This window comes from Labrus bergylta, chromosome 6, assembly GCF_963930695.1.
Source record: "Labrus bergylta chromosome 6, fLabBer1.1, whole genome shotgun sequence".
NCBI classification, from domain to species: domain Eukaryota; kingdom Metazoa; phylum Chordata; class Actinopteri; order Labriformes; family Labridae; genus Labrus; species Labrus bergylta.
In genome coordinates, this window is record NC_089200.1 from 14,939,355 (window position 1) to 14,953,448 (window position 14,094).

The following is a 14,094-nucleotide window of genomic DNA, read 5'->3' on the forward strand; positions in this document are numbered from 1 at the left end:
AATTGTTTGTTAAAGCAGTGTGAAATAGTTTAGGGGGAGATAAATAAACCTGAACTTTTGTCCAAGAACTGAATGCTTTAAAGAGAGGAAGACCCCTGTTCCTTGTAAATAAACTTAAAGAATTTAATGATAAAGTGATAGTGTGGTCCTTACCTGAACAAGATGAAGCCGATGGACTCCACGGCAGCCCTTCTGACATCATCGTTAACGTCACTAACCTGAATAAAGAGCCAAGCAGTCAAACAACCAACATTTACAATGCAACTTGTCAAACCTGCAATAAACTTGAATGATGTTGCTTCTTTGCTGTTCACAGTAAAAGGAGAACAGTGCACTCCGACACCATGAAATAACTTAGGCTTGTGTAAGACGCCACCCACAGGACAATAATTTAAATCACACTTATGTGCCTTCAGTGGCTTAATTTGAAAATTCAATAGACTTCATTGAATGGCATATTCGTACATGTCATCATCTTCATTTTCAATTTGTTATGTTTGCAAAGTTAGCCTGACTTTGAATACATGCAGAAATAATAATAATAATTGGTATCCCTTTATTTAAAAGATGACCGAGTTAAATGGATTGAGAGGATTTGGTACAACTTCAGGCAGGTTTATAAAACAAAAAAAAAAACCTATGCGCTACGTTAGCCCTGGCTACCAGTATCTGCTTCACTGGCAGCATGATAAACCTGTCTTACCAACAGTGACTTAATGTGTTGAGAAGAGAGCCAAACAGGAAACACTCACAGCGACATGAAGCAGACGTCGGATGGCCTTGTTGTTCCCGGAGCCACAGTAGGCCATACCCACTGTGTACATACCAGAGCGCCGCAGGATGGGATCCTGCCATAGACAATGAGGGAAAGCAGAGCATTGAGACTTTGAGTCTGGAAAAACAACTACGATCAACATAGCTAGTTCTTACAGAGTGATTCCTGATACATGGTACAGAGAAATAGTCTTACTTTTAAGATGAACTACATACCCTCACCAGCAACAAATAAAGCGTTCAAACTCCCCATTATGCCCCTTAACTTTAAGATTTTTTAATTTCCTTCATACCTGGTAGGGTAATATATCTGTTGTTTTATCATATGCATAGGCTACATCAATGTCATAAAAAGAAAGAACTGCAACCTTCTGTTTGAAAATAAATCAGCCCTGAGCATATTGTATATGTGGCATGCTTTCTAATGGCTTTTCAGCCTTACCTTGTCTCTGCAGAGGCTTTCAATAAGGGCATCAGCCTCCTCCATGCGTCCATACATGACCAGAGCAATTCCAACTGCCAGACCGCGCAAGATCTTCTCATGCTGCGTCTCCTGAGCATAGCCTACCATGTCCTCAATGGCCTGGGCAGACTTGGAGCCCAGCATGACAAGACCCAGGGCCAGGCCTGCAGCTTCACCTAAGGGGTTACACATTATTCAGTAAAGCTTGTGTTGTGATATCCAGTAAACAGAGTACAGACTTTTTAGACTCACTGCAATTGGGAAACATTTTGTTTGAGGCCTACTCACCAGTAACAGCATCATCCTGGTACAGGTTTGACTTGAGGAGGTCATAAACATCTTGTCTAGCGGTGCCCAACGCAGCCAAACCAAGGCCAAGAGCACCACCATGACGGACAATCTGTGAAAGATTGTAAGAAGAAAACAGGTTAGGAGAGATGAATCCTTAGAACATTTATTTACGCACTGCCAGAGACTTAGACTAGCTGCTGGAGTCAGCCAGAAACTTCAATTTGAAGCTTTTAATAGCTTTCCTCTCATAGTAGACATACATTGTTTTGGACAAATGTCTTGAATGAACCAGCATTTAAATACATGTGAAATACTCACATCATTGCTGGCGTTTTTGAGCTGACTGAGCAGGTAGTCGATGATGTCCCCTCCATGGTTGGCATGAATGAGTCCTAGGGCATATAAGCCTCCTCCTTCCTGGTAGGCTGAGCCAGGGGAGGTGTCTTTTGGCAAATAGGTTGCCATTAACTGGAGAGCCTCCTTCTCGTGACCCTGGAAAAAAAGCATTTAATGTTCAAAATCGAATATGGTATAAAACTATAACTGATGAATTACTTTTCGGATCTGCAATATTTTATTATTTGATCACAGCAGCATAAATTTACCTTGTGTATGACACCCAGGCTTGCTGTGGCTGTGAACTTTGCCCAGTTGGTGGCTCTTGCAAGCCATTCCAAGTTTTCTCTGAAAGGTCCAACAAAATGTTTGCATACATTTCACTCCTGAGTATGTATGTCTTTCATTATCTTAATGCAGTCTATGAAGAACACATTCCCATTCTAACATCACATTTACAGTACCTGAGGAATTGGTCGCTTGTGGTTCCTGTGTGCATGAAAGAGTTTGCTATTACTGTGGCTGTGTGGCACACCGAATTTCGGACTGCATCCTGGAGTAAAAAAAAAAATGTAAGTGAGTTTCAAGTAAATGAAAGAGTAAAGCAGTAAGCCATGAAAGAAAATACAGTGAGCATGCAACCTGCAGCTCATCTGATTGTGAACAATGGTCATTTCCCTAGCCAACATTACCTTTGTGTTTTTGAGGATCATCAGATCTGTGTTGTTATTTCGGATTAGGAATTGCAAGTGCAGCTCAATGGCCATCTCCCCGCTAAGGATTTTGATCATCTTGGCGTTCTGATCTTTAGGTTCATCTTTCTGCAAAAAAACAGAGAAGCAATATGATGAACTGAAACTGAAAGACAAAGTTTTCTCTACTTCGAGAAATATAACATGCACATTGTATAACACAAAAGGGCTAGGGTAAAAAACTATTTAAAAAATCAAGAGCTTACAGTTTCTGTTTGCTTTCCAGCAGGGGAGCTGCCAGCTTTTTCATCTGTCTCCATTGCATCACTGTAAGACATAAAACATATTTTGTCATTTCTGAATAATTTTATCAGAAGTAAATACGAGGATGACTCAAATAAGCGATTGTACAGCTTCTGCTAGCTAGTCCAGGTCTCCTAACCTAATCACTGTAAATGTGTGTTAGTTTCAAACTCTTCCATTCACTTGTTTAGTGAAGCACTGTTTTCCACACACACAGGAAAACAGTGCTTACACCAAACCTTCTTCCTGACTTAAAGTTTCACAGAAAGTTAAAACAGATGTTTTCTGCAGTTTTTAATCAAAATAATTTCACAGTAAGAAAGCTGATATGATCTGTGTCAGTAAAACCAGGCACACTGCTTCAGGCTAAGTATTAGTGTGCCCTTTTGTTTCTCTCCTGCCCACCTGTCTTTGTCTGGTGTGGGCACAGTGCCTGTGTTTGTAGAGCCTGGGACTGAAGGGATGGGTGTTCCAACGGTTCTCAGGTTCTGGATGACAGAAGACAGGAACTGCTGGCTGGCGCTCTCGTACAGATCAAAGCAGATCTGATAAGCCATCAGCAGGTTGTCCTCCTTGACTAGCTTCTCCAAGATGTCACTCACAGCCTGCGGGTCATCCAGGAATATCAGGCACTAAAGAGGCGAGGAAAAAATAACAGTTATTCAAAGGGGATTTGTGCTTCTGGTAAATTCAGAAAATGTAGAGCTCAGGTTTGATCAGCACTCTTTTCAGCTGCCTAATAGGATGTAGAGTATTGAGACTTTTTCCCCCCGTAGTTTCTGTATAAAGTTGAAGATTTCATGCAGGCCTGTGCCAAGTTCAGTAGCCATTATTTTAGGTTCACCTGACTCAACTTGAGCAGTGTGTCCTTAAATAACATGCAACATTTTAGACATGTTCAGTTCTTCTTCAGGGAGGTTTTAGTTGGACTTTTCAACCACTGGAGGATATTGTTTTGGATGCTGTTATACTGTACTGCATTATTGAGAGATGTGTTTCAGTTATTTAGCCTACATGTATTTGTAACTTTAGTCATTAAGTAATTGAGCTGATTAATTTAGTGTTCTAAAGGTTGTTACCTGACAGACGTTGATGAAATCAGGCTTCTCCAAGTTCATGTAGAGCTTGACCAGCACACGCAACACCTCATTGCGGAACTTCTTGTTCTGCATCAAAGACATGCAGACCTTCAGGCTGTAAGCAAGAAGGCCACTCACGTCGTTCTGCATGAAAGGTGAAAGAAGAAAAATTATACATTGTGCAGAAAAGGAATTATACACCAGGGCAGTTGCAGGGATTTAAACGTAATGTTTTAAAAAATATGGTCATATTGTACTGTGATTAAGTTAATTTAACCACAAAAACATGAAGTGTATTTTACTGAAGTGGTTCTCTACTCATCTCTGAATCACAATAGTGGCTTACCGACTCCAAAATGGTCTTCTCAAACATATCAAGCCTCCTGGTCTCCAGGGCGATGCCAATGGCCTGCTTGTACTTGTGATTGTCTAGGCAACGCAGGAACATCTTGTTGACAATACCCTCAAGACGGGGGTCGATGCTTTTCTTCTCCTCGTCCTCTGGCAGCTCGGCATTCTCCACCCGCAGTTTGGTGTAGTGGTCGATACATTTGGCTAGAACAAAAATAAAAACCATGTAAAAAGAAGATTCCATTCACTTCTGAATACAAGAACGTAATTTAAGTTAGCACCACAGAAAAGCCCCAGTAGGTTTGCACACATCAATTACAAAAACATTTGTTTTTCATGTAAGTTAATTACTGACATCCAATCAAAGTATTAGGGTCTGGTGTTTAAAAAAACACACATCCGAAATATCAAATGATAACTAACAAAACAGAAATGAAAAGGTCAAGTGTTTCCTATTAGCAACTCACCAATGATGGTCTCCACATATTCTGAGTCATCTGTGACATTGAACAGATCTCCAGCTCCAAGAGCATAATTCAGTGATTCCTCAAAGGCTCCAAGATGGTAGAAAACCTTAGAGGCCACCAGGGCAGCAAATGCTCTGCTTTGAAAGGTCTCATCCTCATACAGGACCTCACTGTGAGAAGAAAACATGTGAATTAAAGAGACTGAAAATCATGTTTATACTGTCTTGAATAGTTCAACACTTGAAAGCACAGTTTAATGTGTTGCACATCGGGTATACTTTGAGTTAAATTAAAAATGAAAATATCAGATGACGTCAAGATTTAAAAAAAATAACTAGGAGATTAAAACTTTTGGTAAAAAGTAATATTCTTATATTGATGCCTATCAACAATACTTACATTTTATCAACTGATCCTGATATCTCAGCCCAGAAGTCATTCACAATGGAGTCTAGCTTGTGAAGAGCAAACTCCTGCAAGTGAAAGACATTTTTTGCAGACACACATTAGACAATATTTCTGTATTTACCATCATTCATAAGATGTACAGTTATAGTCAACTATGTTTGGGAGCAACAGTTTAAACAGCTCTTTTTCCAAAAAATGGACTGTGGTGTGTATTGCATTAACCCTAAAAGTTCACTTAACATTTTCAGAGTAATTAGTAATATCTATCACAGGAGTCTCCAACAGGTAGCTCGGGAGCTACTGGTAGCTCACGGGCAGGTTTTCAGTAACTCGCCTATAGGTTGACCGACTGTATTAAAAATAAAAATCTGAGGACGGTAAATGCACCTCTTCCCACTATTCATATATTTAGCCCATAAAAATGAAGTACTAATGTTTTCTTGGAGATTGATGTGAATTTAAGATTATTGATAAGCATTGGCTTATTGCAATGTCACACATGTACAAACAGCAGCTTAATTCAGCTGAGCTGTGTAAATAAATGCAAGCGATTTGATGCAAGTAGCTCTTGGCCACTTTCATTTTTTGAAAGTAGCTCTCAGATGAAAAAAGGTTGGAGACCCCTGATCTAAAGAGTAACCAGTGACTTACAAGTGTGTGCATATACAAATAAACAAAAAGCTGTTTGACATGATATTTAATTGTTTCTAGCCAATTACAAAGTGGTAAACACGCTGCATGGGGGTCTCACCTTGAGCTGTGGCTCCTCCTCATCGAGGAGAGAAATAATTCCAGCTTTAAAAAAGAAAAGAAAACAGAATTAAATCACAGGTTTTAGTTAATATCCATTCTTCATTATCCAAAGATTAATGCAGATAAAAACAACATCTAGCTGTGTGTTACATTTCTATACTGACATGAGAAGAGATTCACTTATTACATGATAAATACACCATAACAGGAAAGTGTTATACTTCAGGTTCCATTCATGTATTTGGACATTATCATCATCAATACACAGATGTGATTTATTTTGTAATTTATGAGCTCAAAGTTAAGCTTTCAAACTCAATCAAAGCAGGATTATTATTTTGGGACAAAGAATATAGTGAAATAATTGTGTTTGATTGTCTGTGTTTTCTCCGTAATGAGCAGTCACTCTTTTGTTTTAGTTGAACTTGAACGCACCACTTTTGTATCTGAATAACAAGGAAACTACAAACTACGATGTTTAGTGCTGCGTTACATTAAACAGAATTACTACACTACGAAAGACAAGACAGTAAATACAATGTTGTGTGGTTAAACAAAACAAACATTGAAATACATAAAAGTCTTTCTTAAGTTTATTTTTTTGGTAGAAATAGAGATTACAGGATGAAGGCTAAGTGCTAAGTTAGCTTTGTGACTCAGCTAATTCAATGGCAGATAGCTAAAGCTGCGGCTAGCACAATAATACACTTTCCTCAACTTACCGGCAGATGTAATCATAATTGTTTGTGTTGACCCTCCTCAGCCCCACGAACGCGGTACGACGGGTGGGATTCCGTGCAGATTTCGGGGTATTAGAAATAAAAAATAGTCTCCGTAATACAAAAGCAAAACTGTATTACCGAACGCCGCCGTCGCTAACCTCTTTTTGTCCAATACAGCGATGCACCCCTCTGAAGGACCTCTTGGCTATGCTAGCCTCATTAAAGCCTGATCAAAAATACACAAGCATATTAACATTAGAGGTTCTGTTTTCAAAGTATAGATCAGTTTTTAGTAGTTTGCTGTTTTAAAAAAATACAATCATATAATATCCACAAATGTTTGTGTCAGTATAAAAAAAGGCAGCGTTGATTGCGTTTATTTATAGACAGGCTATGCGTAAGATGGCCAGTCGTGAGTCAGTCCTTTTGCCTGTCGGTAAGAAAATCGTGCTGATGAGAAACAACGATGTCAAAGATACCTCTGTGGCTATCAGGCTAGTAGTTGAAATAGAAAAATACAGTACGGTGATTAATGAATTAATACAAGCTTCCCAAACGTGTCTCTCTAAATCCTATAATAATTAATTTAAAACCATAAAGTTAGAACCCTTCCAAAAACAAGTTGCACACTGCAGCAGGGTTAAATTTGTTTATTTACATGTTGAATGTGCAGACCTTAGTCTTATAAATACATACAAAGTGAAAGCAGTTATGCACTTATTCTATTATAATTTTATTTCAATAGTATTCATCTAAGGCACATAACTGGAATACATGAAAGCTGAAAATTGAAAACATTTTCACTTAGCAATAAAAAGGTTGGATTCACTTTGCTACTGGGTGCCTCAGGGAATAATTTAGCTGGGCCCCTTCCCATTGGGGCCTTTGTTATACAATTTTATGTTTTGTTTAGGTGATTTGTATTCTGATATAAATCGTGAATGAAATTAGCCCAAACTTCATGAGACACAGTAAGAATGGACCTTTTTACGGCTACTTGAGTTCTGGGACCAGAAGGTTATCCGGCCCCTTAGCCGGAGAATGAGTCATGTTAAAAGAGCACTTCTGTTGCGAGCATTCAAGTGCGTCCACTTTGAGTATTAACATTTCCAAAAATGACAGAATTAGAGGCCCATGTCAAACAAAGAAAAACTGATGTAAAGTTATGTGAAATTGTTCTTATCCAACCAATTAAAAGTTACTTTAAACAGAAAGAAGGCAACAGTGGCACAACTCATGTTGGCTCAGTGTGGAAAATATCGAGCACCAAGAAGAAACGCTGTAACATTTAATACGAATCTGTAGTACTATAAGGCATTTTTCTTCACAGTTATCACATGTTTGTCTACAGTGATATGCCCGCAGCCACGGGTTATAGGGTCATAACATCAGCTGCCTTGTCCAGCAGATTTCCCTTTCACAGGAGGTCCAGCAGGCAAGGAAACAATTTTCAGAGGGATGCATTCCTCCATACTTCCAGTTTCACCTTAAAAAAGAAACAGGAAACACAATTAAAACATTGTTTGTGTCTTTGATATTGAGCCAGTATACATCAATATTATATATGCAAAGTTTCAAACACATATTTGTCTAACTCGATTAACAGCATGCACTTCATGAGATCTGATCCAAAAGAGAAACCCAGGAAGCGTAAGTGGTTTTGTGAGCATGCTGACCCTGTGATAGACTGCAGTAGCCTACATCCGTGCCTCAGCTAAACTGAACTATGGGATGATGCTTCTACCTCTTTGCCTGCTGGTGGAAGAGTTGTTGGGCTGGCTTCTGGCTCCCCCTCTCTGAGGCAAGAGCAAACATTGAAGTGGCCAGAAAAGGAGCTTCTCTCTATCCCTGGTATTATCTGGAAGGCAATAATAGGCCTTTAACAATTTGGCAGCTTATCAAAAGGCTTGCTTGTTTCATGAATGCTCCCTTTATTCCCAGGCCTTTGCAGCCATGCCTGGGAAGAAAAATGTGTGCAAAAAAAATTGGATCCAGTGAGTTACATGGATTGAGCTACATAGTGGTGTTCAAACCACTACAGGGTCTGTAGGAACTCCCACTGTGACTCAGACTGTGAGTTGACCATAATCTTACCATTAGCAAAGGTATTATCCATACCTTGATATCATTTGAATGTGCTTTACAATTTAATGCTTATGGATTATATGTTTCTCTAAATCCGTGTTCACTTTATGTCCAGTAAGTATGTGGATGGTTTGTATTTCAAATGAGTGTCTGTAGTTCGTTTTGGCTACCTAATAGGCTACTTGGTGCATCTGCATGGTACTAAATACACTAAAGTCCAAACTTCATGTAAACAAAGATTTGACCTGCTGAGGTCTGCTTAAAAAAAGGGGGGATTTGAGTGAAGAGAAAAAACAGCGTGTTAACATCATCCTGGACTAGTTACAGGACCCAATAACCAATAATAGTGTTTGCTGTGGTTTGATTCCTCTTAAAACTCAGAGAATACATATGCATGTTGTTACACCTGCTGTTTGAGATGAGTGAATCACTTTGCAGACGTTTTTCTTGATGTCGTTTATGTTAGCTTCTGTCTTCGGGATGAAACAGCCGACCCACACTGACTCAGGCGAATGTTTGTGAAACACAGAGCGGATCTGACCCTCCAGGATTTGCGCACACTGAAGCGTCTCGGCGCTCTCCTGTCTGGTGCGTATTAATCCAATCAGAGCTGGTCGGGCGATTCCTGCACGTTTCGTGCGTGCTTTCACGTCCTCTAAGATCTCTCTTAAACATAGTTCGTTTGAACGTTTCACGACAAATGTCTGTCTGAAGATGAACACTATGAGGGGAGAGTCTATGGTTCGCTTTTTGCTGTAAATGTTGAGCCTCCTCGCCGCTGTTCTTCGAGCTTTGTCACTGAGCGTCGTTGGCTGCTTCTTTCTCGCCACCTTCACCGGACTGGCTTTCAAATCCAAATCCTTAGGCCTTGGTGTCAATGGAAAATCATTTTTAACAGTCTCTGTGCTGCTGCAAATTTCACCTGCAGTGTCGACGTGGATGCTTGACGGAGAGGACGTGGGATGTCCGTTTATGTCGGTCAGACTGCCAGGAAACATGTCCCGGACGAACTCCTGCATTATTCCAGCGGCATCACCGTCTGCCTCTTTACTTTCACACACGTCCCCCACCAAATAAATCCTCTCTTTACCTCCGATTAGAGTGACAATCCTCTCGAACTCCTTGTCCACGTCGGGAAGAGTGTCCTCGAGGGAGGCCGTGTCTGTCATCCTTACGCAATTACGGATGCGCGTGTCCGGATTATTTACAAACGAACCGTAAAGCAATCACTACCACCACCGTGACCGGTAAAGTGCAAAAAAAACAAACTTCCCAACGGTCATCAGAAACACCCGTAGGGGGTGTGCACATAAAAGAGCCGGCGTCGATTTCAATTTGCTGGCCGGGTCGGTGGGCGGGGCCAGCTGTCAGCGGCAGCACACATGTAAGACATCCTAGTCGATAATTAAGTTAATCTTTAATTGATGAATAAACACAAAACAACAATGACAAGCACAGTTATATTACCTTAGTCTCACTGAATTCAAGAAAAGCGAGATTTTTTATTTATTTATCAAACATCTCAAATTATCCAAAGAATGCTTGTAATGATGATGACATCAGGATGTTGGGGTCACTTTCTTTATTCCCACTATTCTCATGGAAAAGAGTCCATTCTTCCCACCAGTGTTGTAGATTCTTGCCTTCTCAAAGACAAAAAGAAACAAAAAAAGAAGGGAACATTATAAGCACCAACTTCAACACAAGAGCGTCACTTGCATGCTTTCTCCATAGGCCTAATTGCTACTTCAACTTCTTAACTTCATTCTAAGATCAAAAAATGCTTTTCACCATGAAACCTTAAACACTTCATCAGAAGTCTGTGGGAAATTCTAATCCTTTAATCCACTTATGTCCGTTGTTAAATTCTAAATTGCTGTTAGACTTAGGCTAAATTCCAGTGAGGTTATAAGTTGAGAGATAATTTACTACATAACTACCGAGAGCCCTGTGGGCTTGCCTGATTGTTTACTGATGAATACATGATAAAGTCTGACTAAAGGCAATTCCGTTCAGCCTTTGAACTTTAGACTGGCTAATTATCGATTTGGTGTTTTCTCTGTGCACTTCTTTGTCAGGTTAATACAGTCCAACATACTGCCTGAGCCAACTCTTCTGCAATAATAATCACATTTATAATCCCTCCCTACTAAACACACTCATATGTTTCCCGACTAGATACTGTACCACAAGGTAAAGCTTTGAGCATTTTTTTATTTTAAATAAATGTCTTTATTGATTGGATTAACTCAGTTTGTATGTAAAGTCTTTTAAAGTTGTATAGTTGTTGGTTAGTCTGCTGACCTCTTTGCCCAGGGAGAGGAGGAGCTCGGGGTCGAGAAAGTCACTTGGACCAGTGAGAATTACACGGAGACCTAAGCGAACTGCAAAAAACAAAGAAAGAAAGAACCCATTTAAGGGCCTAAACGTTTAAATGAGAAAGCAGCCTCAGCGGAATTGTCATAATTTCCATCAAATCAAATCATTTCTTTATCACTACAAAAAATTAGGCAAAGGCCTCTGCCTTAAAGCTCCTTTGAAGAATTTTTAGCCAGTTATGAAACATTTAGTAATATTCCAGCCTGACTAACATGTTTACATGCCTTTTAAAAGTCCAGTTTTAGAACACTAACACAAATAAATCGAGTTTTGCAATTGCATGTCAACGCATTGAGTATCTCTTTTTGAAACAAAAATGTCATCCTGCTTTCTTTAACAGCCAAATGTATCACTCATAGAGAATCTTTGTTATAAATGTCACCAGGCTGTTTCTCGTTGTGCATTTCAACTCATCTGATATCTAAGGCATCAGTTACAGGCATTAACAATAACAATATAGACATTATCATTATTGATCCTCATGGTCTTGTTTGCTTTTGTAGGTCATGTAGCCCCTGAGTAGTTCCAAGTCCCCTCACAAAAAAACAAACAACAGAGAAAAATATGTTTACGGCTTCAACTGCACTCCCCCTGCCGTTTGTGTTCTCATGAAGGAATTATGAATTATTCAACTAATAACCTCAAGCAGATTACAATTGTTTCGTAATTTCTTGTAATCAGTATAATTGCTTTAAAATGCTTTCAATAATTTAACAATCAGGCGTTTTATAAAAGCCTAAATTGTAATATAATCTGAGGGTTAACCCCAATAAGGTGATTAATATTTATTTTGCGTTACAAAAACAAAAGTTGATACTGACTCTTGACTTTGATTCATTGATTCAGACCATCCCCTGCTCTGGAAAACAATGCATGGAAACATGTTCACATTACAATGAAAATCCAGACTGAGTTTATGAACCCTTAAGGCTATATTCTGTCTCTGTCTCTCACTGTTTCTGACCAATATTTGCTGCAGTTGAGAAGTAAACCTAAAGTTTCATCTGATCGATATACTTTGTTCATAAAGCTTAATGCTAAGTGATGCTTCTCTCTAAGCTTATTTAAAACACACTGTGGAGTGTCTTGGAGGGTATAGACAGTCATTTGACAGAAAACTAGGGTCTCAATTCCACAATCTGATTGGTAACAATATTGCCACTACACATTCATAAAAACTATGGAAAAAGAGTGAGCACTGAATAGGGAAAATAATCCGTTTTTTTTAAAGTAGCAAGCAAGCCAAAATCCTTTCTCTTCTTTTGCTGCCATCTTGTGGTTAAAATGTTGCCCAGCAGTGGTACACCAAAAAGGCATGTGACAAAGCTTTTCTTTCCCATTGTGAGCACGATTAGAGCTGACAAGACTCGGTTCTCCAACTGTTGGATGCAGCTAATATTAGTGTGGAATTAACATTTTTACAGGATTAATAGCTGTAATAGTTTGTGTCTGTACCAATCTGACACTAAGGTGCAGTGAAACTGTTGAAGTGACTTTGTCAGAGTGTATGCATCTGCCTATTAAAGATCTATCTTTTCTTGTTTCAGTTCAACCAGGGGAAATAGCTCAACCTGTGATTTTCTTGTCAGACACCAGATGTCTGAGAGAAGAAAGATGAGAGACAGTCAGAATGTTTGGAGGCAAAGCAGAGTCTTCAGTGTGAGCCACACTATCACTATTGTCACTTCTTCTTCTTCTGACATTGTTTGTTGGCATGCTGGTGTCATGTGGACTCTGCAAAACAGGAAAGACTGGAACCAAAAAGACAGAACACTTACTGTATTTACAATCATTTGGGTTTTTGTGTTATTAAACGTATCATGATTTTGCTAATAGGATTCAATTATATTAACTTGACCTAGTTTCCTTCTGACATAAACAGAAACACTGATAACCTGTAGTGAAGGAATTCTGAAGGAGTGGTTGATCCTCCAATGAGTCGGTCTCTCTCTGTGGCTCAGCCTCCCGCAATAAACCTGAGAACCAGATATAATACCATTGCAAAACATTATCTCTAATCCCACAATAAGCATTGTTTAGAAATCTGTTTTCATTGTTTTTTTCCCCTTTTTTTCTTTGACAACATCACGGTCGTCACAACACTTTAAACCCTTTGGTTACATTACTATAACAATTGAAGAACAATACTAATCACATTTATAGAATCAACAAGAGCAGTACCTGTGATGATGGTCTTGTTTTCAGTTTAGTTTTATCCAGTTAGAAAACTAAAGTTGGGTCTAGTTTTTTTTTTTTATAAATGAGTCCTCATGTGACAGTTTAAATTCCTTACCAACAAATGCAGTTCCAAGAAGCAGGAAAAACAGCCAGCAAGTAAAACCAAACATGGTCCAACTTTTAAATTGCAGAGCCACAGAATAAGCTGTAATGGACATCATTGTAAGCGGAAAGAAAAATGCAGAGCTGGTAGAAGTTGTTTCTGGGAAGAAACATTATCATGCCCCAGTTTTTGACAACACACAATAGACCACAACTGGAGTGATGGGTATTACATTTCAGCAGGGTTTGTGTCCTCACAAAGAGTGTAACATAGGGGAGGGGTTGTTTGATAATGGAAACAATACAATTGAAAACAAGATGTTTTGTCTGAAAGATTGTATTTAGAGATTTCTTTAACACACACTAACATATTCCTGTTGAAACTGACCACACGGGGTAAGCTGAAGTGGATTTCTTTACAGACTATTGGGTCCAAATATGCAATATTTCGCTGGTTATCTTTGAAATGCTTCCCAAGCCATTGTTTTTTTACTCAGAGAATCAAGGTTATAAATTAACCAACAGCTCTCGATCGTATTGGAACTATTGAAGCTTACATATTGCCAGTTCAAGATGGGATATGTACACTCCTGTTACATCTCCCTTCAAAGTGTAACGCACAGAGGCCAAATGTGGTAGGGCAAAGTCGTTCCATCCCTGATCTGCCATCAGAGGTAATAAAAAAGGTGCAAGTACATACCAATATGATAG

The 14,094-nt window shown here is 39.1% G+C and overlaps 2 protein-coding genes across 3 annotated transcripts in view; both read right to left on the minus strand.

Moving 5' to 3' along the window:
* The window catches only part of psmd1 (proteasome 26S subunit, non-ATPase 1), a 30,659-nt gene extending 23,841 nt beyond the window's left edge, over window positions 1-6,818 (minus strand). The window contains exons 1-16 of the mRNA XM_020639256.3: window positions 6,640-6,818; window positions 5,916-5,959; window positions 5,156-5,229; window positions 4,757-4,926; window positions 4,285-4,493; window positions 3,939-4,082; window positions 3,265-3,491; window positions 2,823-2,883; window positions 2,557-2,685; window positions 2,329-2,417; window positions 2,134-2,212; window positions 1,847-2,020; window positions 1,526-1,637; window positions 1,217-1,413; window positions 753-848; window positions 154-218 (exon numbers count right to left, since the gene is read on the minus strand). Coding sequence (XP_020494912.1) covers window positions 154-218; window positions 753-848; window positions 1,217-1,413; window positions 1,526-1,637; window positions 1,847-2,020; window positions 2,134-2,212; window positions 2,329-2,417; window positions 2,557-2,685; window positions 2,823-2,883; window positions 3,265-3,491; window positions 3,939-4,082; window positions 4,285-4,493; window positions 4,757-4,926; window positions 5,156-5,229; window positions 5,916-5,959; window positions 6,640-6,655 — 1,886 coding nt within the window. The 5' untranslated portion in view covers window positions 6,656-6,818. The remainder of the gene's footprint in view (window positions 1-153; window positions 219-752; window positions 849-1,216; window positions 1,414-1,525; window positions 1,638-1,846; window positions 2,021-2,133; window positions 2,213-2,328; window positions 2,418-2,556; window positions 2,686-2,822; window positions 2,884-3,264; window positions 3,492-3,938; window positions 4,083-4,284; window positions 4,494-4,756; window positions 4,927-5,155; window positions 5,230-5,915; window positions 5,960-6,639) is intronic.
* A 456-nt stretch (window positions 6,819-7,274) lies between these two features.
* LOC109987977 (uncharacterized) lies at window positions 7,275-10,006 on the minus strand. Of its 2 annotated transcripts, XM_020639275.3 has the most exons (3): window positions 9,131-10,006; window positions 8,384-8,497; window positions 7,275-8,125 (listed from the first exon to the last, which is right to left on the minus strand). In XM_020639275.3, the coding sequence occupies exons 1-3, from the start codon at window positions 9,891-9,893 to the stop codon at window positions 8,028-8,030; spliced, it is 975 nt and encodes a 324-aa protein (XP_020494931.2). In that variant the 5' UTR covers window positions 9,894-10,006; the 3' UTR covers window positions 7,275-8,027. The 2 variants fall into 2 exon arrangements, with proteins under 2 accessions (XP_020494931.2, XP_020494932.2); XM_020639276.3 differs by lacking the exon at window positions 8,384-8,497 and having other exon boundaries at window positions 9,131-10,004.
* Between the last annotated feature and the right edge of the window lie 4,088 nt (window positions 10,007-14,094).